The sequence below is a fragment of the Zalophus californianus genome, chromosome 10 (assembly GCF_009762305.2).
Source record: "Zalophus californianus isolate mZalCal1 chromosome 10, mZalCal1.pri.v2, whole genome shotgun sequence".
In the NCBI taxonomy this organism is placed as follows: domain Eukaryota; kingdom Metazoa; phylum Chordata; class Mammalia; order Carnivora; family Otariidae; genus Zalophus; species Zalophus californianus.
The window spans coordinates 67,583,576-67,609,627 of NC_045604.1; the positions used below are offsets into that span (position 1 = coordinate 67,583,576).

The following is a 26,052-nucleotide window of genomic DNA, read 5'->3' on the forward strand; positions in this document are numbered from 1 at the left end:
AACTTAAACAAGTCCAAGATGAGTGAGGCTCTTTCTGCTGGATTAAGTGTGGTCGGAGGATCAAGGTGGGGAGCGTCCGCACTGCTTTGGATTTTCGTGTCTTCCGCAGTATTGTAGCCAGAGGGGTGTTCGGCATTTGAGGGCCTCCGCAGCACATTCCCTGTAAATCTCCACTAGGAAGACGTTACTTGACACATTTCTCTACACGATAAATACATGGTCTGCCTAACTTGTCTTCCTTTACTTTGTGGGAAATTGAGAGATGCTATTTGGTGCCCAACTGAAGTCATGAGATGTGTCATCCTTGAGTCTCCTCCTGAACCGTTCTGATTCTTGGGCCCTATTACATATTGGCCTCTCCTGTATTGGGCTTCCCACATTGGACTAGGTACACCCCAAATCCTGAGGAGCAGCCCTACTTTGCACGAGGGGTGGGGAGCGTTGCAGGCCTGATGTACGCCCCAGGGGATTCCGTGCTCCAGGAGTACAAGAAGTAGTGGCCTGAAGGGACAGTTGGAAGAGAACAAGCCCCCTCCACAGTTACCCCCCCCACTGCCTCCCCTCGCCCCAACCGGCCGTCATGGTAACGGGAGGGAGGATGTAATCGTCTAAGCTTGAATTATTTCTAAGTAGAGAAGGACCTGGTTCCATAAGTGACTAAGAAGACACTTGGCAACACTTTTTTTCAAAGATAGGGTTTAGCAAGAATCACAGGAAGGAATATGACAACTAATTTGAATGTGGAAAGAAACGGTGTCATAGCCTGGATTTAATTAAGTACCCTTCTTTAAAAAAAAAATCTTTGTTCTTAGGATAAGTGATAAGACCTGTTATTGCTGTGTCTATGTTTTTCCCGTTGATGCATCGATTTTGCTTAAACAGAGTCAGAATTCTAGTACGTGCAGACTCGTGTCACGTGATGGTAATGCCGGACAAGGGGGCACAGTGAGCCTGACAACGTTCCGTGACCCACCTGCTGTACCCTTACAAGCCCACAGCCAGAGGGAGGGAGGCAGTCCGTTGCTCTGTGTTCCTCTAAGAGCTGCTGGTGTTTCAGTTTCAAAAAATTGCCCCTCAGTGTGCAAATAACATCTTATTTGTCCTAAAATACCCCTTTAAAAGACTTCAAGGAGGGAGAGTGCCTACTAGCTCGGTCTTCTGATACTGAGTAAGTTCTCGTTCACTCTCTTTGTGATTTTACAGGATCTGGAGACATTTCTCTCTTACCCCTGTCTTCTAGACTAAAAGGAACTTCAAGTTCTGTATCGTTTAATTATTTCTGGTAGTTACTTTCAGGTTGTACTTTGTTCTAGTAGATTCCTTTACTTCAGTGATTCTGTATACATTGGGGTTAAAGGTAGAACATTTTTGAAGATGCTGACCTGGGGACCCGCCCCTCCCTCCTGTTCTCAGTCCAGCCACTGCGGCCATCTGTCAGCGCCTAAATACCGGTCTTCACTATGGTAGGCTTAAGGGTCTCAACCTTTACAGGTTCACACAGACTCTTGGGGGTCTGTTACTTCCAACAGCTCTAACTGCGGTCATACACACGGGCTTGCTTCTTCAGGGGCGCCGCCTCCATCACAGACTTTATAAGCACTTAAACGGCCCCATGAACCCCCAAAGATGTAGCTAGGTGACTGTCTCACAGTTCTGTTAATAAAGCTCTAACACTGAAGTAAGATGTTAGATACTTTGCTTTGCATTTTAGTATCTTTTGAACACCAATCTAGACTTTAAACGTTATGCTAAATGGAACTCATTAATAGGTAGTAAATGTCTGAGGCCACTTAATTTAGCATGGCATCCTGCATCCCTTTCCACAAGATCGCGCCCGCGGCTGTGTTGTTGACGGTCTTATTTAACATCTCTTTCTCTCAGGCGTTGTCTTGGGACCACCTGCCCCTCCACCCCCCCCTCCGCTCCCCACCCCGGCTCCAGCAGCGCTGCCCCCCCACCCGGGGCCTCCGCCCCCCCCTCCGCTCCCCGCCTCGGGGCCTCCGCCCCCGCCCCCTCCGCCCCCTCTTCCTAATCAAGCGCCCCCCCCTCCCCCTCCGCCTCCTGCTCCGCCGCTCCCTGCATCTGGATTTTTTGCCGGATCCGCGTCTGAAGACAATCGCCCTTTGACTGGACTTGCGGCTGCCATCGCTGGAGCGAAACTGAGGAAAGTGTCCCGGGTAAATGCACCTCCACGTCTCTGTGCTTTTCTGCTTGTGCCTATTCTCCCTCAGTAGCTGGGATAGCGGATTTACTGTCTTCTCATTTCATGAACCCTGTGTTACTTCACTGATTAAAAAATTCGAGACAATTTATACTCAAGAGAGAATATAGCTTCTCTGAACCCAGCACGCAGACTCACCACTTCACATTTTACCGTATTTGCTCAATTCTTCTCTGTATGCATGTATTTCCTTCTGCGGGACACACACACTCTCCCTTTTTGTCTGAATTGAGAGTGAGTCAGACATACCGCGTCTCCCGTCTCCCTGAACACTGGGGCGTGTGGTCTGTAGGAACAGGGACGCTCACCTACATGCCCACTGGAGAATGATCAGGACTGGCAAGTTTAATTGATGGACTCTTCTAATCTGCAAATGTATTCAGATGTCACGTATTGTCCAACACTGTCCTTTACGGCAGCTTTCTAGCCCAAGATCACTCAGTACGTTTAGCTGTGACATCCCGAGTTTGCCATAAAACTGGGACAGTTCCTCACTGTTTCATATGTGAGGTTGACTTTGGCGAGCTCGCCCTTCAGTATGGTTTCCCCGATAGTTTTCTCAAGATTAGTTTTGGATTATGCATGTTTTTGCAGATTACGCATTTTTTTGCCACCAGAGTGACATGTCCTTCTCAGTGTATGGAACAGGGCGGAGGCATGTGGTAATGTTGTATTCCATTATTGTTGATGTAAACTTGGATGGAATTTCCAATGATTAATATAAAGTTAGTGCCAATCACGCCATTGGTTCTTAAAAAGATTTAAAAAATAATATTTGGATGTTTTTGTTGAAATTAATGTCCTAAACACAGGAGTTTACTATCTGTCTATATTCTCATTAAGACGGAGGATGCCCCTTTACCAAGTGGAGGGACTACCATTGGTGTGAACCCGGCCTCATCGAAGTCAGACACGGGTCGTGGGAATGGACCCCTTCCTTTAGGAGGCAGTGGGCTAATGGAAGAAATGAGTGCCCTGCTGGCCAGGAGGTGAGTGAGAAACTATGTTGAACACGTTCGGAATTGAGAGGATTGGGTTCATTTTATTCAAGTGCAATTTAACTAGATGCAGTTCTTCCCTTTCAGAGTAGTTTTTATACTAAGAGATGAATTTTTTAAAAATCTGATTTACCTTCTTTCTAGGAGAAGAATTGCTGAAAAGGGATCAACAATAGAAACAGAACAAAAAGAGGACAAAAACGTAAGTTCATAAAGAGAGTCTGCTGCAACTGGAAACAGGAAAGCCAGGCGTAGCTCATTCAGGAAGCGATATCCGAGATTAGGTGGAACTTAGAATTCCTTATTTCACCTCTTCACGTATTAGAAATGGCTTGTTTCGAGCATGATGTATCACATTTTCATAGCCTTCTGTGTGCGACTGGCGGGGCATGGGGACCCGCGGCGAAGGCACTGAGCTCAGTTGTGGAGCAAATGCTGTACCTTCACTCGATATCCTGAATCTCTTAGGGTCTCCGTTTCCTTGCGTTGAGAAGGAACGAATTAGACTAATCCCCTAGGAGCCCCATGGTTATTAGCTGTGTGCCCACTGTTGCTTCCCCACTGCATTTGGGCTTCGGCACCCTTCCTCCCGCCTGTCGCTAACGTCCGGCTCAGTAGCGGTGGCTGGTGCGGTCAGGAGGATGGGAGTCTATGGGGGACAGAGGATGCAGGTCTGGGCTGCAGTGGAAGGGAGAGGAGGCTGTTGAAGGACACAGTGGGAAATGCAGCAGGCGTGTTGGACATGGAAGCATGTGAGCCCCTGAGTCTGTGCTCCAGGTTTCTGGCGGGTGCCATGTGATTAATAAGTGTTTCTGTCTATTTAGGAAGATTCGGAGCCCGTAATTTCTAAGGCCTCATTGACAAGTACACCCGGTAAGTTCAGGAGGTCTATTTTAACCTTTATGAACCTTCTCGAAATATTAATACTCCTCAATTAAAAAATGCCCCATTTACCCATGTTGGGACCAGGTGCCTGCCTGGTGATGAAAGCGTTAAAGTTTTCGTTCACACTTGAAAGCAGTGACTTGCTTTTCCTCTGCCTTTGTGAGATGGAGTGATCCATTAAAACCCAGAGGTTTTTTCCTGATGATTCTTTCTTTGAAAATCATAATTTTTACACATTCCATGTGTACTGCTGTTGATGATTTGAGATTCTTCACTAGAGCACGGAGACATACATCATCAGATGAAAGGGAAGTCCTTTTAGTCCGGGATTCTTAAAGGTGAGGTTTAGGTGAGCAGGTAGTTAGCACCGATGTCCATGTCAAAGCATTCTCAAATGGAGAGCGCTATCCTTTTAGCCATGCCCTGGGGTAATACTGATAATCAGGGAAATAAAGCTTCTCATTTGTAAGGAGCAAAGAAGCCTCGTTACAGCTTTGGGGAAGTGGTGTTGAACTCAGCGAGGTTTCTGATACTGAGGACTCTAGGTTGCGAGTATATTCCGTAGAATATGGACAAAGTGCGTCTCCCTGGAGGCACCTGACCATGGCGTCTGTGACGAGGATGTGAGGTGCCATTTTGTGTGTTGACTAAAGTGAAGAGTTGGTCTACCTGTTCAGCTTTTTATCTAATTTGAAATGACGTGACGTGAATAATAAATTTGGTAATTTCGATGAATTAATACCTAGAATGGCCCATGAGAAGTGTTTATAGAGAAATGTCCATGTTAATTCCTACCCATTTTGAGTTGGAGACTACCAGCAACCTCTAGAATTCCACTGTTTAGAAATTCTAAAAAAAACTTCTGTTTTGGTGATTGTAACCCATTTGCCAAAAGAGAAAAAAAAGTCTCACATTCTCATTATTGAATGGTGATTATTCAATATTTTGATGGCTGTATTGTGGTTAATATTGTGACTTTGTGAATTGTTTTTCCTCTAAATAGGACTCAGATCAGTTTGTTGATGTTACTTTCATTAAAAATTCTCTGGTTTATGAACTACTTACTGTAACAGCTTTATTTTCTTCCAGAAGCCAAAATTAATATATATGCTGATACTGTAGAACTCCACTGTAAGTTAGGGTCACAGAACCGTTTACAAGTTGAAAAGAACTATGAATCCGCCCCCTCACCCCGGGGATGACCGTATTTTTATACAGATTTGCTCATAATTTCATGTGCTCCCTGAAGCTTATGCAGACCCCAAGCTGAGAACTCCATCTCTAATAGGGAGCCCTGCTTTGCTAGAGAGGCCGTGCATCTCCTGGTGTGTGGGCTTCCGGTGTCAGAGACTTCGCGGCCTGTGGCTTTCCCAGGGGGCTTGTCACACTTGCTTACTAATGTCTTCTCATTTTAAAGTCTGAAGTTGTACAAATTAGAATCCTTACAGATTTTAAAGTTCAGAATTGTAATTAAAAATTTTTCATTTGTATTACTTACATAAACATGTATAATGTTAGTTAGTATTTCGTTATTTGTTTTACAATAAGTAACTCTGGGAGCACATAGGATACTTTGTAACTTATGTTCCTTATTTTTAAAGAACCAACCAGGAAACCTTGGGAAAGAACAAATACAATGAATGGCAGCAAGTCACCTGTTATCTCCAGGTATGTTTGTTTTCTGACTTTTATGCTACATATGTATCTAAAAAGAAATTAATCTCTCCAAACTCCAGTGGTAGATTTGAAATAGTACAAAGGAGCAGATGAAATATCCTTCTGCTGGAGACCACTGAGCACCATCGTATTTTTCCTAGTGATTGGATGCTTACTGTGAGTCAGGTTGTCTGAAATTTTAAGATAGCTTTTATTCCTCCCAATTTCTTTATTTTGAAAAATTCAAAACTACAGAAAAGTTGAGAGCGTAGTGGAGGAACCCAGATTCCCCAGATACCAGTTCTGCCCGCCTCCCTTCCACACAGGTTCCTCTGGAGAGTTGGAGAGCAGTTTGCAAATCCTTCAGCATTTTCCTTAAGAACTGGGATATCCTCCTGTGTAACCCCAGTACCATTGTCGCTCTCAAGAAATTTAACGTTGAACAATGGTATTATGTAACATATTCACATTTCCCCAGTAGTGTCAATGACATCCTTCATTTTGTAAATGTCGTTTTTAAAAGAAACTTTTATATTTTAAATTGAAAAGCAGCTGGAGAGAAATGCCTGCAGTGTTTAAGAGAGAGCAAAATAAAACCTGAAGTTTTGAATTTGTGAAGTAGAAAGATTGACTTCTGTCTCAGTTGAAACTTGTAGTTATAATCAACTCAGAAAAGAGAGTGCCCAGAAACAAGACTAGTGAATTTCTACCAGTGGCCATGAGGCATGGTCTTAGCAAATTCAGCGTTTCTTAGGCATATTTTATTGTCATACTAAATTTGTATCTCAGGTCTTGTACATAGATGAAACTTTTTCTGGATTTATGAGACAGTTTAAAGGACTTATATTTTTTTCCAGAAAAAAAGTGTGTGTTTAGAGACTAAAAAGTTTTTGGCCTTTTCTTTCTGAGTTGTGTTTGCTCTATTTTTACCTCTTCAAAAGCAAACTTGACTCTAATAGAAAAATACAAGGACAGACCTCACATTGCCACAAATCTGTTCAGTGTTAGCCTAAATCTAAATTTAGATTTGTTTTTATGTGGTTCTTTGTTCTGGTAGGAAAGATTCGGTGATGACACAGTTATTTAAGTTCTTCAATGCCTTTTTGACTGTATAGAAGCTTTTAGTTTCTCAGTGACTATAAGATAAATGTGTTTGATTTTAGGAGAAAATGCAGGAATTGCTTTTGGTGGACATGTTTTCTCAATAGAGTAGAAAAATTGCACATTTGTGTTTATCAGATACCTGATTGATGTGGCCTTCCAATGCGTCTTTGGTAGTTTTTATAGATTTTCTCCACGAGCACATTTTGAAACCTGATTTATTAAGGACATATCAGAGAACAGAACAGTGATGTCCCATGTATCTTTTGAAGACATAAATGGGACGGGAAGAATTTTTCTCTTTGTGTCTACTCTTCATCCGTACCTTACTGATACGGGTTCCATAGTGAGCCTGAAGTGAACCCTAAGTCCATGGAGGGACATGAAATAGGTTCTCCAAATGGAATAAAAGTTCCTTGGTGTGTTTGGGATTCATTTAAAAAATATTCTTTGAAAGATTTTTCACACTTCTAAAGGAAGTTTAATAAGTGTTCTGAAAGTCACCATTTAAAAAAGACTTTTCTGTAGATTAACCAAATATTGGTTCTTATTATCTAGTAGCGTATCGTTATGGTGTTCTGCTCTGGTGGGTGGTTTTCTTCTCCTTTCCTGAAATGGAAATTTGGAAACGCCGTCGTTTCCTGACCACTCATATACCCTTTTTTCTTTTTTAAAGATTTTATTTATTTATTTGACAGAGAGACACACAGCGAGAGAGGGAACACAAGCAGGGGGAGCGGGAGAGGGAGAAGCAGGCTTCCCGCTGAGCGGGGAGCCCGATGCGGGGGTTCGATCCCAGAACTCTGGGATCGTGTCCTGAGCTGAAGGCAGACGCTTAGTGCCTGAACCACCCAGGCGCCCCTCATATACCTTTCGATAGATGTGATCCAGCCAGTGATACATGTCTTAAAGTTTCACCCCAAGCAGTTTTAAGCCATGAAAGATTTTAAAAGTATGTTGGAAGGACTAAACTGGATGGCTTTTCATCCCAAGTTTTCTCCCCTGTTCCTAATACGGCCACTTGATGTTTTGTTTTTATTGAAGCGCACCTCATCCTTTTGTGGTGGTGAAAGTACCCCTTTCTCTTAGGAATGTCCATGTCGAGGTTATGTTAGTGATAGGATGGATCAGTACCCTGTCATACACACAAGGTGTACTGCATTATGCTCTATTTATTAAGCGAAGATGCCAGATAGTAGGGTAAAAGCAAAAATGTTGTCATTAAAATTACCTGAAACTATGATTGGAATGTCCCATTGGAAAATTTGTGAGTTCTCGTATGGTTTTCAGTAAGAGCGCACAGATCTGATATTCAAGGTAGAAAAAGAGTTTCCATGCTTTCTTTCTGAGAAGAGTTAATTTTGCGTACTTCAAACTACAGTGATTTTTGATACTTATTGATACTTTGTGTAGCAGCTTTTACTATATGTCTGCAGTCTCTAAAAGTGGTCATTGTGCCACGATTTCCTTTCTGTTCTCTGTAATTGTCAAATGAGTATCTTACATAACCAGAATTAGTGTCCAAGTATCTTCTTTTGTATTGGGGAAAAAAACTATTGTTTTAAGGTTAATGGACTCCTTTCATTGTTTTGCTGTGACTACAAATCTATAAAACAGGAACATAGTGCGAATTATTTTTTAAAAGCTCTATTGTATTTCCCTTTAAATGGTTTTTCCCCTTCATAGACGGGATTCTCCAAGGAAAAATCAGATTGTTTTTGACAACAGGTCCTATGATTCATTACACAGGTATCATCCTGATGTGACTTTGTGGTTTGAGACTTCGAAATAACATGTTGAGGATAGGGCTGAGCTTTTTCTACCTGGATTGGTAATCACCACAAGGGGAGATACTTGAGGAAGATCGAATCTTTCATATTAGCTTTATTTAGAGCAATTTTGAAAAAACACTAAGATTTTAAGTAGAAAAGTTAGTAGGGTTCATTCCCTTGCCTTCATTTTCTAGTCGGATCAGGGTACCTGTGAGTGGTGGACACACCAGCAAGGCCAGAGTGGGGTCTGAGGCCCCTTGTGTCTTCAGCCACTTGGCAGCTTTTGCATTTTCTTCTGAAGGCTTTTCTCCTTAGAAGCTTGAGACAAAGCCTTTAAAAGGTAGAGAAGATTTGTACTGTGTGTTAGTGGAACACAGGACTACATTACAGCCACACTTGTGAAAAGTGGATTCCTGGACGAACATCCGTGTCTCGTCCGTCCGTTGCAGCAGATTGTGTGCCTTTATACCAATCTGACGTCTCCTGTCCTGGGCACGTGGTTTTCCAGGATGAGTCCTGTTAATACCATTTTTTAATTAAGAAAATTAAGAACCATGTATTTCCTTCTTAATTAAAGAAATTGACAATTTTTTAAAAGTTCTCAAGTGTTTAAGCTTATATTTAGAACTGATTTGGAGGAACAGGGACTTTAAATATTGTGGTAGTTATTTGATAGGCAGCTGTTGAGAGGTAACACAGAAATCTCTGGGAAGGCCTCATACTTTGTTATTGATTATGGTGAAAACTCATAGGTTACAAGTCACCGAGGTTTGCCCATGTTATCATATGCACCTATTTTTAAATATACACACCAAGTCTCCTGGGAACATGACTTAAATAGTATATGGATGGGTGTCTGTGAGTCAGGGGTTGTGCAGACTGTATTTGGCCAAATTACTTTCATGCCATTGATGATTAAAATATTTGATAAGTTTGTCAGCCAGTTAAATCTGCATAAAATGTTTATATTACACGCATGAAATCATTTTTCCTGCTTTTTTCCAGGTGGTTTAATCATCACCAAAAGACTTACTTGGAAAGTTTGCTAGTACATAGGAAAATAGCATTTAATGAGATTTTCTGTTGTTAATCTTCTCACTTCTCTTGCTGCTTTCCCACGTAGGGCCCTGTGATAGAATAATGTTGATAAACCTTTTTTAAAAAAGTGGTGATTACTTCTTTCCTTCAGTATGAAAAGTTCCCCCCTTTAGTTAATTATCATGGTGGTGGTGGTGGTGGTGGTGGTGGATTGCATGTTAGCATGAATTAAAATTTCTTAATTGCATGTTTCCTCTATTGTTTATTATGTAACAATAATGTGTTGTATTGTTTAATAAGTATGGATATATTCATAACATACTGCCAGTTAATTAGCGGACTACAGTTGCTCGTGTGAATGTTGGGGATGTTCATTTTATAACCTGGGAGAAAAGCATTCACTGGTTATACCACTTAAATGTGAAAAATGAAAGAAAAGCAGAGTAATTAGGAGTGTCAGTCTGGCGAGCAGGAACAGAGAGCGTGGGTAAATAAAACGCAGCGTGTGGACCGTCAGGGGTGTTCCCCAGATCGGCCTGTGCCCAGGACACCTGCCTTGTCTGCCGTGGCTCTCAGTACCTCCTCCGTGACTGGGGGATGCAGCTGGTCCCTCAGCAAAGGGAGAAGGTGTATCCTCTCTAGAGGAAAGGAGATATGTCCTGTAAGTAAGTCTCCCCCACCACCCCCCCGCCCCCGTGCCTAGCTCAGGGCTTACTGAGTGAAGTTTTCTGAAAGTTGTTTTCCCTGGTTCATCCAAGCAGGGCAGCAGAGATCTCATAAAATAAAACTGGTTGACTTGCTTTACGTGACAACTTGTTAAGCAGCCATGTGTTTGATATGAAAGCAGATTAGCTCAGTATTTCATTTTCACAAACAATGCCTGTGGGTTTGGAGTATAATATGCCTTGTAAGAGTTATGAAATCATAACTTGGAAAAGTTACTGTGCGTACCGAGTTTTGGTTCAGATTTGTGATGTTGGTCCTCTGCAGACCTGAAGACACGTGACTCAGCTGATAGTTTTTATCTGCACCAAGTTGTGGTCCTCAAAGTGTAGCCACTTACCATACTGAACCAGAACATAGAGGAGTGCCCAGTTAAGACTCTAGATTTTCCCCTGGGATTTCCTCTACTTGCCGGAATTGGAGAGGAGCCATGATTGGTTTATTTGATATTGAAACTTTTGCTTAAAATACACCTAATTTCTAACACTTATTCTTCGTGTAGAATTTTTAATAGAAGCTAAACTTCTGAATGTGTAGTAATAATTGGCAAACTGCTTCTGTGTGGCATTTCCTTTTTTTTTTTTTAAAGATTTTATTTATTTGACACAGAGACAGAGAGGGAACACAAGCAGAGGGAGTGGAGAGGGAGAAGCAGGCCTCCCACTGAGCAGGGAGCCCAATGTGGGGCTCGATCCCAGGACCCCGGGATCACGACCTGAGCTGAAGGCAGATGCTTAATGACTGAGCCACCCAGGCGCCCCTCCTTTTTTTTTTTTTAAAAGATTTATTTATTAGAGCACGTGCATGTGGGGGAGGGGCAGAAGGAAAGGGAGAGAGAGAATCCCAAGCAGACTCCCCACTGAGTGTGGAACCCCACATGGGGCTCAGTCCCGCGACTCTTGAGATCACAACCCCAAGCTGAAACCGAGAGTCAGACGCTTAACTAACTGAGCCACCCAGGAGCCCTATTTTTTTTTTTTTTTAAACAAAAGTAGTTGTAAACACATCATTCAGATGGCATCTCCATAAAAACTAGTCTGGAAACAGCCACATAGCCAAGGGGATATGAATATACTTTTAATTATTTCCCCAGCATTCTTATTTATTTGGATGCTTGAAATGGCATGAAACACATAGAATGAATCATGCTTATTACTCAAATGGTTTTATCCCATAAACCAAGGCATTGAATTTGTAAACTGATGCATCTCAGTGGTTGGTCTGCCAGATGTTTAGTAGGCTCTGCACACTTTCAGAAGAACGAGATTGCACTCCTCAGGCCTCAGTGTCGCAGCTGGTCTGGCGTGTCTTGTCTCCGTCAGCGTGCTGCACACGATCCCGTTTCCCACCTCCTGCGCAGAGAATGCGCTCCTCTGCCCTTTACTGAAGAAGCGTCTTCATCCCGTCAACCGTTGTCTGATTTGTTTACAAGTAACTGGAAACATTGAGCAAAGTGAAAAATACTTTGTTTTCTGTTCTAATCAGTCCTGCAACTTTGACAATTAACTTTTTTTAACATCTGTGTTTTAAGTACTGAAACCTGGTGTCGGGTTGGTAAATTTGCAATTTTTTGTAAACTCTTAAACATCCCAAGTGTTGTTTACCTGTCCTGGAAATTCCATTTGTACAGACCAAAATCTGCACCTTCATCACAGCCCAGTGCCAACGGCGTCCAGACGGAGGGGCTAGACTACGACAGGCTGAAGCAGGTAGGCGCTTTCCCTCCACATGCGCTGGCGTCTCTGGGAAAATGTCTGGTGTGCTGGCATTTGACGGGTGGTGAATGTACTGGAAAAGAATATAGAGTTTAGGTCTTTATGCAAATGAAACAGTGATATGACTACTGTATTGTTTTTTTCAAATCTTCATTTTTTGGGTCAGTGTGTTCACGTAAAGTTCCAGCGGTGGTGGAGAGTGGGGGCAGGTGACTTAACGGTATAATACAAACTTTAAATGTCAGTGCGTGGTGTATAATTGTAGAAGGAAAATGGGGTTGCACTTTCCGCTTACCGTTGGCAAAAATGGACCCAGCGAATCTGGTTTTGGCAAGAACGTGAGGGAAGTGGGCACTCTCGTATACTTTCATTTCCTAGAAGCAGTTGAGAAAACAGATCACAAGCCTTAAAAATAAGTATCTTACCTTTGAACCCAGCAATTTCACTTCTAAGAATGTATGCTAAGAAAATATTACAGAAGTATATAAATCTGTAGTGTTGGGGAGGGCCCCGTAGTCATTAAGGAATCAAAAATGAGAGTATTGAATCCTGAATGGTGAAAAAGGAAAGGATCTTGTCCATATTTTGGATACCTCTGCATTACACACGTAGGTACTCAAACAAGAAAAGGGAAGGAGTGATAGCTGAGAAGATGTGTGGGGCTTTAAAATATTTTATTCCCAGAAGAGGTAAAATAATTAAAAACAAAATTGGTAGTGTTAAAAAAAACTTAAAGGGAGGGCCCAGTGTACACACCTCATTAGTAAGACAGTGGTCAGTTTCGCGGACCTGAACCCAGGTTTGTTGCAGCGAGCAGGATGGCCTGGGGCTTCTGGCCCCGCACCCTGGGGGCCTCTAAGAACAGTGACCCACACCACTCCCGTCGCAGCCTTGTACTGACCCGCCGGCGGGCATGCGGGCCAGGTGCTGGCTGGGCTCCTAGCACGGTGCTGCCTTCTCGCCCTCGTTGGGGGGCCGGTCAGGCAGTGCTTATACCCAGGTTCTGCGGCGTTCATTCCATGGCTCAGTCCCGCAGCTCGGTCAGTAGCTGAGTCAGGATCAGAGCCCTGAGGTCTTTCCTCAAAGCCTGTGTTCCCTGTGCTGTCACTCCTTTGTTTAAATGCTACCAGATGTCTGGGGGCTCAAAAAGGGACCAAGCATGTTACAGTCATAGGAGTTCAAAATTAAAGTCAAATATGAATTAAAGGGAGAAATACTAACAATAATTTCAGATAAATCCAATTTTTATACTGCAAAGCTATTTGAAAAGTTAAATTGAGTTATATAGTTTGGAAAGGAAGCTTGAGGTCATTGATAATCAGGCCCTAATTTTCCTGTATATTAAACATGGCTTTCTTTTCTTGAGAAACACTTTAAAGTGGACGCTTGCACACACTTGAAAACGTGGTAAATTCTTGGCTATCTGAAGTAGTGGAGAAGAGAGGAAAGGTTTCCTGTTAGGGCTGCTTTTAATAATTTGAATAAGGATATCTGATAGTTTGTACTAATAATTTCTGTGCTTGTTTCGTCATTGGTAAAGTTGAGGAGTTATACTAATTGATAGTTTCAACCTTATTTTAAACATGAAAAGCTTTTTAAGAAAATGAATCTTAAATAGAGCGATTTAATTTTACCTGAGGTGTGCAGTAATAAAGAAGGTCACATATTGGAAAGTAATCCATCCAAAGGGGAGGTGTTATTCTTCAGATTACATCACCTTGTCAAAGCCCTTTTAGCTGGCATGTGACATTGTTCTTGGTAATTTGGGGTGGGGAGGGGCACAGGGAGAGGGAGACAGAGAGTCCCAAGCAGGCTGCATTCCCAGCCCGGAGCTGGACGCAGGGCTCGATCTCACAAGGCTGAGTGTGACCTGAGCGTGACCCAAGCCAAAATCAAGAGTCAGACACTCAACTGACTGAGCCACCCAGGAGCCCCTGTTCTTAGTGATTTTTTTTTAAGTTTGGTTCGGGGTAGGGTGGTTGTCCTTATTTCAAATGTCATTATTTCAAAATGAACTTACAAAAACAGATTTTGCAAAATATTTGAAGGTGGAGTGGTTTTCATGGAGGAAGGAGAATCTAGAACTATTAAATCAGAATACAAATAGGGATCACATAAGTACTGTAACATTTCTAGTAGCCATATTAAATGAAGAGAAATAGGTGAAATTCATTTTAATATATTTTATTTAACTTAATATAATTAAAATAATATTTCAATAGTAATCACTGTTTTAAAATTACTCATTATTACACGTTATTTTCTTCACGCTAAGTCTTTGAAATCTGGTGTGTGTTTTCCCCCCCCCCCCCCCCCCCCCCCCCGGCAACACATCTCATTTCACACTGGCTGCGTCTCGGGTGCTTGGTGGCTGTGTGCGGCTGTGTCTGCCACATCGGATCGGACCATGTAGGTCCAGCAGGGGCCCAGCCACCCTCGTCCTACCCGTTAGGGCAGCCTGTGAGGCCGCTCCAGGGGAGTCTCGGACTCCTAAAAGCACGGTTTGGCAGCTGTGGTGTTATTCCTAAGGAATCCCATACTTCAAACCAGATCACAGATTGGCCAGGATCTGCTCGTCTAGTTTACTTCTCCTGTTCCTTGAAATTTCATTACGGGCCATCTTTCAGACTGCTCCAAGAAGACGAGGTTGAAAGCAGAGCTATTCCTGTTCTAGAAATTACCTGAATCCTACCTTTCACTGGATGGCATAGCATTCTAATGTTTCATGTTTTGCTCGTCTACAATAAGCAAAGGCTGGGAAGACTGTTAAAATAGAATCATTGCCCAGTCTGCTCTAAGACAGCCTTGTCTGGGAGGGACTCCGGCAACGCAGACCATTCATCAAACTTCGTATATTCTTAAAATTCTGTATGACCAAGAATGTATATAGTGGTAATTTTTTTTTCTGTATTCCTGATGTGTTTCTCTAATATTTTAGGACATTTTAGATGAAATGAGAAAAGAACTAACAAAGCTAAAAGAAGAGCTCATTGATGGTGAGTATATGAACAGATTTGCTATTCCTGTAATGTTTGAGAATACCCCTTTTTAAGGAAATGCACATAAAGAAAGAACCAGTTTATTACTTGAGGGCATAAAACAATTACTTTTACATAGTATCCTGCCCTTCACTTGGCTTAGGATGTCAGGGAGGAGCCCTCTCCTTCTTACGGTGGAAGTTATTTGTGAAAATAGGAACGAACGACGTCCCTTTGTGTCAGGGGTTGAGTAGTGTCAGATGGAAGTCCCGGCGGATGGGCCCGTCTCTGGCCTCGTGTCCCACCTCGCTGCCTTCTCTGTGGACTCTGAGCCCACAGAGTCCGTGTTGTCATTTTGCACACGAAAGGGAGAGCACGAATGAGAAAGTGTGTGTGTGAATGTGCGCCTGCACATACATAAATCAGTATCGTCTTTGTATCAAGAAAGCACAGGTCTGCGCAGTGTAAGATTCAGGGTCCGTTTGTCTCTTTATTACTGGGAGTTTGAAGACAGCCACTGAGATTTCTTAGGAGTGAATCACTCATTGATTTTACCTCATCGCTGTATTGACTTGAAATAACGTTTCCTTTTCGTGCCCAGCGATCAGGCAAGAACTGAGCAAGTCCAATTCTGCGTAGAGAGACGAGTCGAGGAGGAATAGGACTTTAGTCTGGAGAAAAGAGAAAGACCCCTGCGAACAACAGCTGTTAACAACAACAAACCCCTACATTTGTGAGCTGTGATGAAGACAGTGGAGACAAACAATCGGAAGGAGGAAAACCAACATCCTCGCAAGCCTTCAGACGCTGTTACTCTGGCGATAAGCTATTTCCCTCCCAGTTTGCTGCTTTTTTCTGACCTTTTCAATAGGATGGAAGAGCTGGATGCGAATTCCTGTTCAATAGTTATGCAGAAAATACTAAACCCATCAGGCAAGATCGCCGTGCATTGAAATATTTTCATGTCAAGACAAAATCGCACGTTTTTCACAATCCATTGCTAAAATAAAGAGGAGAAAGGCTTAAGAAGTTTGTTTTCAGAGAGTGCTGACAAAGAATTGAGCAAGTTACACTATTGTATTGTAAATGTTTCTCTCAGGTTTGTCTTCCTATCACATTTGATATTCCGTGAGGAATGGAGATCAGCCCTGTGTAGGTTAAGATCCTAAAATGTGCAACAAATGGAATTGTATGTGCTTTCCAAGGGTGATATTTATAAGAAAGTGTCTTAAAAATGATTTGTCTGGCTTGAGGAATTTTAGAATGATAGGAAGTCTCTCGAGTTAGCCTTCATGCAATTTTGTAGATTAAAACATAAAAATCGTCCAGAATTTAAAGATTTAGATGCCTTCCTAAATTGTTAAAATGCTTTACCAAATCTCTGACTCCTACATAATACACACCAGTGGTCAAATGTAAAACAATATATTGTAGACTTACTGTAGGTTTTCAACCTTTTTTAGATTTATGCATGTGGACATTTTTATAATGTAATTACAACCACCACAAAGTTAGCTTTTTTAATTGCAGACAGTAATGCATGTCCCACTAATACGTAGTGGCCTTTTCAAGGCCTGGTCCCAGGGAAAACCTTTTGTAGAGTCTGTAGGGGGGGTGGGAGGAAAGGAAGGAATCATTTTTTCTTTTAAAGTTCATTTCTGCACTGTCTTTGTTTTCTCAACGACCTGCATGAATACTAATGAGGACATTTTGTGACTTTAATTGGTAAATATGTTAGCAGAACCAAGTTCTCAATCTTTTACATCATGTCTTCAGCTGTTCGTATTTTAACTTGAGTAATTTCAGTGGTCTGAAACATGATTCTGAGCTTCACATGGATTACATCGTACTGTGGAACTTGAAAATTCGATCCCTGAATTTGGCAGTTATTTACTACCTAGGTGCCCTGCAGTTGGACAGGTGTTCAGGTACATGTTCCTGACCAGGAAGCTGCTTTTGAATTTTGTTACATGGAAACACACGGAGTAGCGATGTCCACAGCAACTGAGGTCATAGACACCACGTGGCAGAGGGGACCAGTGAGGGGCTCTGCGTGGTTCTCTTGTCATGACCGAGCAGGACTCAGGTGGTGGGAAGAAGGACTTAGGTGGTCCACTCACCCCCACATGGGTGTGCACGTGCTGTGCACGTATGTGTGTGCACATGTAGCCCACGCCCTTCTCCTGGAAACTCGTGAAGATTAAAATAGGGGAGAAATTCTATATGTTGCAATGGTAGATTTTTTTTTTTTTAATTTAGGAAATCACAAATTCTCCAGGCTCCATCTTGATTTATGCTTCAGTTATGTGCCATATTTGCTTTGAAATCTTTGATTATCTGAAGTTTTACTAAAATTTTGAAGAAATAATCCATTTTCATCTGCTTTCTAGATTTTGTAACCTCAGTTGGTCAGACAGAGCTTGTCGGTAGCATAGTTTACCATTCAAAAAAGGTTTGAGTGAGGGAATTGTTTTCCTTGTTAAAATAGTTCCTGTTTCTGTAGAGACTTCAGTTTTAGATTAATCTGTGATGGATGAGCTATCATAATTCACATGTACAGTTTTGTATCCACCATTCATCGTCAGGCAGTAGTAGGAAAGGCATTCAAGCTGCAGCAAGCCTCTAAAGTCCTGTCTTCTAAAAGAAATCGGAGGCACTTTGATCTTTATTATTGTCCTTTCGATTATGCAAACACTTGGATGGTATAAATGCTCATGTCCCCTATAAATCTGGTGAGAAATCACTTGATTTTGTCGGTGAAGTTAGTCTCTAGTAGGATAGAATACTGGGTACAAGTGGTCCAAAGTCAGAGAAAAGACTAGAGCAACACGCTGGATCTGAGTGAGGAGCTGTTGTATGCACTCGGTGTCTCGTGCCTTGGCCCGATTCTCCCAGGATGTCTGCGTGACAGGGCAGAGCCAGTGCTGGGTCACAGCGTGTTCCATCAGTGTACGTTCGTCCGGATCGCTAAACGTGTTCTTCCCAATCACTGTACACATTTACTGTCCTATGGGACAGTTTTGTCATCGTTAGAGATTTCAGTAACTAAAACGGGAAGCAGAAGCTTAGGTGACTTTCCTTAGCAGGTGATGTTCCTTGGAGCCCGTCCTGCCGATGGTGTTCGTGCTCTGTGCTCACTGGGTATCCGAAGCCGAGTGCAGTTCAGGGGGTCCTTTCTGATGACAGGAAGGCACTTCTTTCCTCAACACTGTGATCTGACCCGTGACAAATCTGTCCTATACGCTCTGTAAATGGCCAACAGTCCATTGCAAACCAACTGAATGTACACATCTTAACGCCGGTGCTGAAATCTCTCCAGAGTAATCGTCGTGATTTCACAGTTTGTTCACAAGTTGCAAGCATCACGTGTCAATCCGAACTGAAGATGAAACACTAATGAATGTTGGATTCTCATGCTTTAGGTGTGCTTCCTTTTTAGATTTTTCGGTTCTCTGCTATTTTTACCGTACTGTTTCATTTACATTTCCTACCGCTAACTTCGTTTGTGTGATTGAAATAAACTTGCAGTATATACATGTTGCTTGTTTGTGACGCTTAGATGACACTATGAAATAATCTGTTGGCTCTAAAATAAGTTCTTCTGAATGTGAAAAGCCCAGGACTTCACTCCCCAAAGTTTACACAACTCGTCACTGTTCCTTCCAGATTTCCTAAGTCGAAAATACTGAGTAACACAAACAGAGGGAAGACGTGATCATGTGTCTCGTCTCCTCTGTTTGTTTCAAATGGCTGTTGTGTGTCCCCCGGCCCGCCTCGGCACGGTGGTTTACTCTTCCCGTCAAGAGCACGACAGAGGTTTAATATTTTACTGTTCTGTTCTACAGGTAGACACGGGAACTCACACAGTTACCGTTTCCCTCTATGTAGTTTGCAGGTGAAAGGGCCTTAGCAAGCCCTGAATTTTAAGCACAGGAACGTCTGATCTGTGGTGTTTCGTACGCCGATTTCATGAAGCCTTCGTGTGAGCAGGGGCACTGTTAAGCTGACTGATTTGGATTCCGTTGTTAAAATTCTGATGTCTTCATTAGAGGTACAGTAAGCCCTGTCTTTCCGCTTTCACCACACCCCGGGGTTCTCTCCATCATCCTCTCTACTGGCCGTGGGCGCCTGCAGCATATCCCCATCCACACCTCCAAAAATGTCAGCCGTCTCAGGTGCGTGCTCCTCTGCACGTAGAAATCACAATGTTCATCTACAAACCAGAAGTCACTTCGCATTCAGAAGTGAATTCAGCAACATGGGGCTCCTGGGAGGTGCAGTTGGTTGAGCCCAACTCTTGGTTTTAGCTCAGGTCATGATCTCAGGGTTGTGGGATCATGCCCCGCATTGGGCTCTGTGCTCAGCACGGAGTCTGCTTCTCCCTCTGCCCCTGTCCCTACGTGCGCACGCTAGGTAAATTCTTAAAAAAAAAAAAAAAAGACTGAATTAAGTAACAGATTGCAACCTTTCAACGTGCCTAGCCACAGCTTGTGTGCCTCCTGAGAGCTGTATGTACCTTCAGTGCCATTGTGAAGAGTTGGCCTCTCGGTTCTAAGTGTTACCCTCCAGAGCACAGTTTACCAAGGAATGCTGCGTCACAACTTTATAACCCTGTAGCCTGAAAACGGCACCACGTAAAGCGCACTGTGCAAAAGAATGCTCCAGGGACTCTTGATCCCTTATGTCTCTGTCTTGTAGTCCCCTTTCTTAAAAACGTTTACTTCAAATCCCCAAACCTGTTGTTGTTGTGCCGTTTTTGTTTTTACTAGAAAGATGGATTTGTGTCCGTACGCCTCCTCAGAACTCTAAGGGATGCGAAAGGGGTCCCCAGAGTGCATCCAAAGGGCTGATGCTTAATACCTCTGACTTGTCACTGAAAAGTCATTTAGTGTTTATACTCGGGTGCTCTTGAAGTTGTCAGGACCTGGAGCATGTGTAAGGAGCTGTGAATGTGAACGAAGTGCTCTGGGGGCCTTTGGCGCCATGCAGACGGGGTGAAGAACACTGACTCGAGTAGCTTTCTCCGGGGTCTGAGCACACTTGACAAAGATGCTAGAGCGGGCAGCCCTCCAGGGAAGGACGCTTCCTTGACCGAGCACCGTGCGGGGGGGGGGCAACATCCCGATGGGCCGTGGGCTTCCCGTGTCCCCGTTAGGTTGTCTCTAGAGAGTTTTTGAGAATCAAGAGATTTTTACATCTTAAAAATACTAGAAAAGTGAAGCCTTCAGCTTAAGTCTAAGACTGATTAGAAAAGAAACGGCTACGACAGCAAACGTTGGGCGCCGGGGTCTTCTGGGAAGGACACACATTTCACACACTGCCCCAGTACAAGCTGTGTGAATTGACCTGCCTTTCTAAGTAGTTTTTCTTTATAAGGTAACCGGTTTTACGAGAGGGTAAGTCTGTGACATGATCATAGCGACTTAGGATGTAAAGGAATGATGGCCACATTTATTGGTTATTTCTGTTAAATCCGAAGAAATCATAGATGTGAAGACTTTGAATTATTACAGGTGTCTGTGGCCCAGAAACTCCCTAAACTGAAGTCTACGCACCAGGGCACCGGCCTCTAGACACGAGAGAGCACGACTTTCTGTTTTAATGACCACTGTTAGGAAGGCTTGCATATTTCACTGGAGGACTAAGTTCGTATTTATGCTGTAATGAAAAATCTGTGCCAAGGCAACCTCCAAGTTCCTCGTGTGTAAATTGAACTCTTTCCCCTTTGCTTCTGAGAAAGATTTCTTTAGCGGTGGGTAACATTTTTTTTAACATGTGAAGAAGGAATCACTGACGTAGCGAATAATGTTCTGTGGGTGGGTTTGTTTTCATACGTGGTGGTTCTTCCAAGAAGGCGGAAGTGCAGAGAAGCATGCTGCTGGGCCTTTGCACTACACGAGAAGTGAGGCTTGGGGGAAGGGTATTGAATCCCCAGCAGGCTCAAGGGTTTGGGTTCCTGTCTGTAGAGGCTGGGGAAAGAGGTTTTTGGCTAACACTTCGCGACGCACGTGCCACACGTGCCACAGGCAGCTTCTTCACAATGGTTCTTAAAATTCCTAGGGCTCCGCGCCCGAAGTCACACCCATGGAAATTGTGAGTCTGGTTTGAAAACAGGAATGGCATTTTAAACGTCTTTCAATGTGCTTCATTATATTTTAGATGAGAAATACCAACTTGGGATTTTCCTTGCCCCCCACCCCGCCCCACCAGGGTGAACTCGGGGGCGCACGTGGTCTGTCCTGTCTGCCACGGCCTCAGGTGCCTGGCAGCTCTGAATTTCCCTGGCCCCGTGCACCCTCGAGTCCGGCAGCGGCATCTGTGCTCCTGGTGGGCTGTCGCCGCTGCGCTGGGGACTGGCCAGTGGGACTGGTGAGGAACTGACGCGGTGCCCAGAGCAGCCCTGGGAGCTTCTGTGGGAGGCACGGACTTTGTCCCCAGAATCTCCGGGGAGGAGGATTTCCCTGAGAAAAGTGCTGGGAGGGTTAGATGTTCAGAAGAGAGCCACGTTGAAGCCTGGCATCGTTTCATCCGCCGAATGGGGTGGGCGGTGTTCACAGCCCCACTCCTTCCCCGGATCGCGCCCGCCCTGGGCGGTGTCAGCTGCTGACCGTGAACTTGAGGTTTGTGCTGCCTCTGAAAGGGGGCAGCGTTCCCGGACTCCTGAGGAAGCCACCCGTTCGCCCTTTCCTGGGCCTGATGCCGGGAGCTCCCCATCTGCGCAAGGCCCTGCAGGCTCTGCTGGAGGTCCTGGGGCCCCGGGATCGGGGCCTCCCAGGTCTGCCTCCGCCTTCCTCTGTGGCCACTGGCTGGTTGGTTGATTCTTTTCTGATCCAAGAAAAGGGAAGAAAGCCCTGACTTCTCTCCAATCTTAAGTGCAGCTTTTAAGTGTTTTAAACCTTAGACCATAATCACTGGGAAACACGCATCCTGCGTGGGAACAATAAGGGAGAATCCGCGAGGTGACCGTTGAGGTCAGGGCTGTCACGTAAGGTGCTGGTGGTGCCCGAGGGGATGACGGGTATCCACTTGGCAGCGTCCACGTGTTCTCCTGGTCACAGCCCTCTGCCCCGAAGCCCCTGCTGCTCTTCACAGAGACCCCGTGCCATGCGATCACGTGAGACGTGTGACCCCGCATCTGCGACAGGACGTCCTTGTTGGGACTCTTTCTGGTCCAGGAGCTGCGTGGGGTGAAGCTGCCCTCCTGTGTTTCTTGGGGAGAATGCTCTTCCACGGCTGCCTGTCACCTGAGCCTGCTGTGCCCCGACTCCTCTGTCCTTCTGTAGGAGCACACGGGTCGTCACTCGCCCCAGCTCCTCAGTTTAATCCCAGCGACTTCTGGGCCATTGGAGTGAGTGTTGTCCTGAGTCCTTGCTTGGCCTCCACAAGAGGAAGGTAATCGGCGCAGTCAGAGGTCGCCCTGGAAGGTCTGGGTTATACAACAGGAGGCCTGTTGCGCGGACGTTGACTTCAGTTCTCCGTGGGTGTGCGAGTGTTTTGGAATTCTGTGTTTCTTAGCAATAAGATATGCTCTTCGTTTTAGGAGTGTTTCTTTTTTGGGAAAATGAAGCGTTTCTAACAAAAGTGAATGAGCTGGAAGGAAAATTCTATCTTGAGACATCTGTAGTTGATGCAAAATATCCCAAACTCAATTACAGTATTTACATATTTTCATAGAAATTCTTTTTTTGGTTTGCTTGATAAGACTGAATGAGGAAGCCTCCCCGCAGTCTGTAATTATAGAAAACACTGAAAACCTCGAGTCTGTAGCTGGGGGGCAGAGCGTGGGTGTATTGGGGCCAGCAAGTTGGCAGCGAGCCGAGGCGGGCCATGTGGTGCTGGCGGGGAGCTTTCTGTCATCTCAAACCGTCCTTTACTTGACCTTGGGGGCCAAGAGTGGGCATCTGGTTTGGAGCTTTGTATTTTGTTTCTGGGAATGCAGGAGGCCATGAATTGGCTTTCTGGCCAGAAGGACAACGTCCACCATTTCCATGAAGAGATTTGGAATGTTAAGTACCTTTTCCTTCCTAGACCTGCCAGGTCGATAGGCCAAAAGCATTCAGTAAAATAGCACAAAAGATAAAATGCAAAGGTGACTTTCATTATGGTCCAGATGGGTTAGTCTCTCAGGTTATCTTGCTTTGCTACAAATTTTAAAGCTGGAAATAGGCGTTTATGTCCTTATTTGCAGAGCTGTTTTCTTTGCTAAAGATGTGAACACATGCAGCCCACAATATGAAGGCTTTATAATCTGGGAGTGAGCCTCCTAACAGCAGCAGGGACGGAAATCACCTTAAAAGTTACGGTTGAGGGGCGCCTGGGGGCTCAGTCGGTGAAGTGTCTGCCTTCGGCTCAGGCCATGATCCCGGGATTGAGCCCCATGTCGGCTCCCTGCTCAGCGGGGAGTCTGCTTCTCCCTCTCCCTCTGTTCCTCCCCCTGCTTGTGCTCACACTCTCTCTCTCGCTCACTCACAAATAAAATCTTTAAAAAAGAAAAAGTACCGTTGATTTAAACACACACAAGGCTGTGTTTTATGTGCAGACGGAACTCATGTGTCTTATCTTGTGGAATCTGAGTTATGGGCCAGGCTCAGTTTCAGGAGTGGAGGAAACTGGGGGCAACTTGTCTTAAAGCAACAATTTGTAAATTGCTGGCTTAGCTCAAATCATCAGTGAACTCAGATAAGAGAGGGTCTCACTGTTGGGAAGCATTACCTTCCGAGCTTGGCATCTCCCTTTGGGAAGGGGAAGTGGATGAGAAGGTGAGCTGTGAAGCTGGCTGGCAGGGCACGGAGGATCAGGTAGCCCCGGGTCTTGCACCAAAGTGTCAAACAGGACAGAAAGGAGAGGACCCGTGGAAGGACTCGGCGGGCAGGAGCAGCGCCTGTGCGGGGTGTGGTGCCCTCCGGGTGGCCGTGGAAACTGCGTGCCTTTCATGTGACCATTAAGTGTGACCTGTATGCGGGTGACGCATCTAGAATGTGTACAGCAAAGGCTCAGCTTCCAGAAACGGGGCCCTGTGAGCCCCGGGACCTGATGGGATGGAGGTTTGCCACATCAGACTCTGCGTCCAGCTGCCACATCACTGGGATCTGACCCACTTCTTGCTCCTTTTCCCTCAGCAGCTTTGCTGTTTTAACTGCTCTGCCCTTCAGCTGCTTGGTTTCCTTTCTTCTTTTGAAATAAAAAGACAAGATAATGAATTCAGAGGAGACTTGTGTTCATTGTACCAGTTGCTCTTAGTTTTCCAAAGATGGCGTGAGTTTTATGTTCTGCTTTGCTGGTGGTGATTCTGACATTAGAATACGCTCAGTTCTGGGGCTCCTTAATCTCAGTCAGTTAAGCGACCGACTCTAGGTTTCGGCTCAGGTCCTGATCTCAAGGTCCTGAGATCGAGACCTGTGTCAGTTTCCGCCCTCAGCATGGAGTCTGCTTCTCCCTCTGCCCCTGCCCCTGCTCGCACTCCCTCCCCCTCTCTCTCTCTCAAATAAAAACTTAAAAAAAAAAAATACGCTCAGCTCTGAAAGCTTCAAGAGCTTTCTCTGGGCACCTTCTGCATGTCACCCTACCGCCGGGGAGGGTGTCAGGCTGTCTGTGCCCATAGCCGGTGCTGCCCTTCCCTCCGTCCACCAGAGTGCCCCGCGGACCTCGGCGGCATCTTGGCTGGAGACGTCCGGGGCCGCCGCCTAGACTCCTTGGGAACCCCTTGGGTTAGTGAGTGGCTGTGTGCATACCCTCTTTTTCCTCCAGGCCTCCCAGATGCCCCTGTGCTGTGTACCATCGACTGCATTTAGGGTGCGATCCAAGAGTGGGACCACGGCAGAGTCCCTCGATGCCGTGAGCTTGGAAAACGGAAGGCACGTCCAAGACCCCATGTTATTAATCAATCCACGTTGGACGTCCTTAGGCGGTGCCTTGCAGCCAAGGGTATCTGGGTCTGGTTAGTACAGGGCTCGCTGGGGTGATGGCATGAAGGATGCGACCATTTGGTGGCTTCACTTCCTGCCCAGCATCGTTGTTATGAAGTTGGGCAAGTGAAAGAAGGTGCAGCCCCCCCTACCCCAGACCGACTGGAGCAACTTCTTCCTTTCCCGCAGCCTCATCTCTAAGTAGACTCAAGTTCTTGACCTCTCCTCTCCAGGTCAAATGCCCGAGAAGCCCCCGAGGTTGGCAGGAAAGGAGTTTGTCGGGGTTGGCGGGGGAGGCACACGGCAGTCCTGTGTTCTCCGATGCTTCTGGTTTCAGGCTAAATCCCATTATTAGATACAGGGCTCATCCCTCCAGAGATGGTATGATGGAAATGTTTGCCAGGCCCTCCGTCCCCGGGAAGGCACTGTGAGATGTGATATCCCGGGATGCTGGGCTGGGAGTCGTGACCACAGGACGCCCCGGGGCGGCTGGGTGATGTGCAAGGTGAAGCCAGCCCCCCGCCCCTCCCCCCAAGTGCGCCCTGCACATTGGGACTAGCATTGAGCACTTCTGTTCTCAGCTGGAAAGTTCAGTGTTTGGGAATTCAGAGGCCATCCCAGCTGTAGCTTCGTGGTGGTTCTGTGCTGAGAGATACCTGGCTGCGGGGGCTTGGGGGTCCCCGCCACAGACGGGCCAGGCTGGCCATGACATTGGGTGTCCCAGAACTCAAGAGGGCCTCTCTGACCTTCCCCGGCAGCCGCAGACCTAGCCCAGGGGAGTGCGGGGAGGTGTGGCTGGGTGCGTGGCTGGGAGTGGAACTGCGGGGTCCGAGCAGGTGCCTGTGTTCAAGCTCCCTAGATACCGGCCCATGAGGTCGAGGCTGCTGCCTGCCGCTATCCCACGAGGAGGTGCAGCCAGGACCCCCCACCGCGTTGGCTTCTTTTTTTGATTGAAGTAAAGCACAGACGAGGCACGGATCCAAACGGCTCACTACTCAGCGCACTGAACCCGCTTGACCAGCACCCAGCTCAGGAAATGACGTCAGCATGACCGCAGAAG

At 45.2% G+C, this 26,052-nt stretch overlaps 1 protein-coding gene across 6 annotated transcripts in view; it reads left to right on the plus strand.

Moving 5' to 3' along the window:
• The window catches only part of ENAH (ENAH actin regulator), a 91,186-nt gene extending 72,565 nt beyond the window's left edge, over positions 1 to 18,621 (plus strand). For 3 of the 6 annotated variants that reach the window (XM_035722278.1, XM_035722276.1, XM_035722279.1), the window contains 9 exons: positions 1,882 to 2,177; positions 3,065 to 3,210; positions 3,364 to 3,421; positions 4,044 to 4,092; positions 5,706 to 5,772; positions 8,548 to 8,610; positions 12,025 to 12,103; positions 15,048 to 15,105; positions 15,689 to 18,621. In XM_035722278.1, the coding sequence (XP_035578171.1) occupies positions 1,882 to 2,177; positions 3,065 to 3,210; positions 3,364 to 3,421; positions 4,044 to 4,092; positions 5,706 to 5,772; positions 8,548 to 8,610; positions 12,025 to 12,103; positions 15,048 to 15,105; positions 15,689 to 15,726 (854 nt within the window). In that variant the 3' untranslated portion in view covers positions 15,727 to 18,621. The remainder of the gene's footprint in view (positions 1 to 1,881; positions 2,178 to 3,064; positions 3,211 to 3,363; positions 3,422 to 4,043; positions 4,093 to 5,705; positions 5,773 to 8,547; positions 8,611 to 12,024; positions 12,104 to 15,047; positions 15,106 to 15,688) is intronic. The other 3 variants (XM_035722277.1, XM_035722280.1, XM_035722281.1) reach the window with 1 other exon arrangement.
• The last annotated feature ends 7,431 nt before the right edge of the window (positions 18,622 to 26,052 follow it).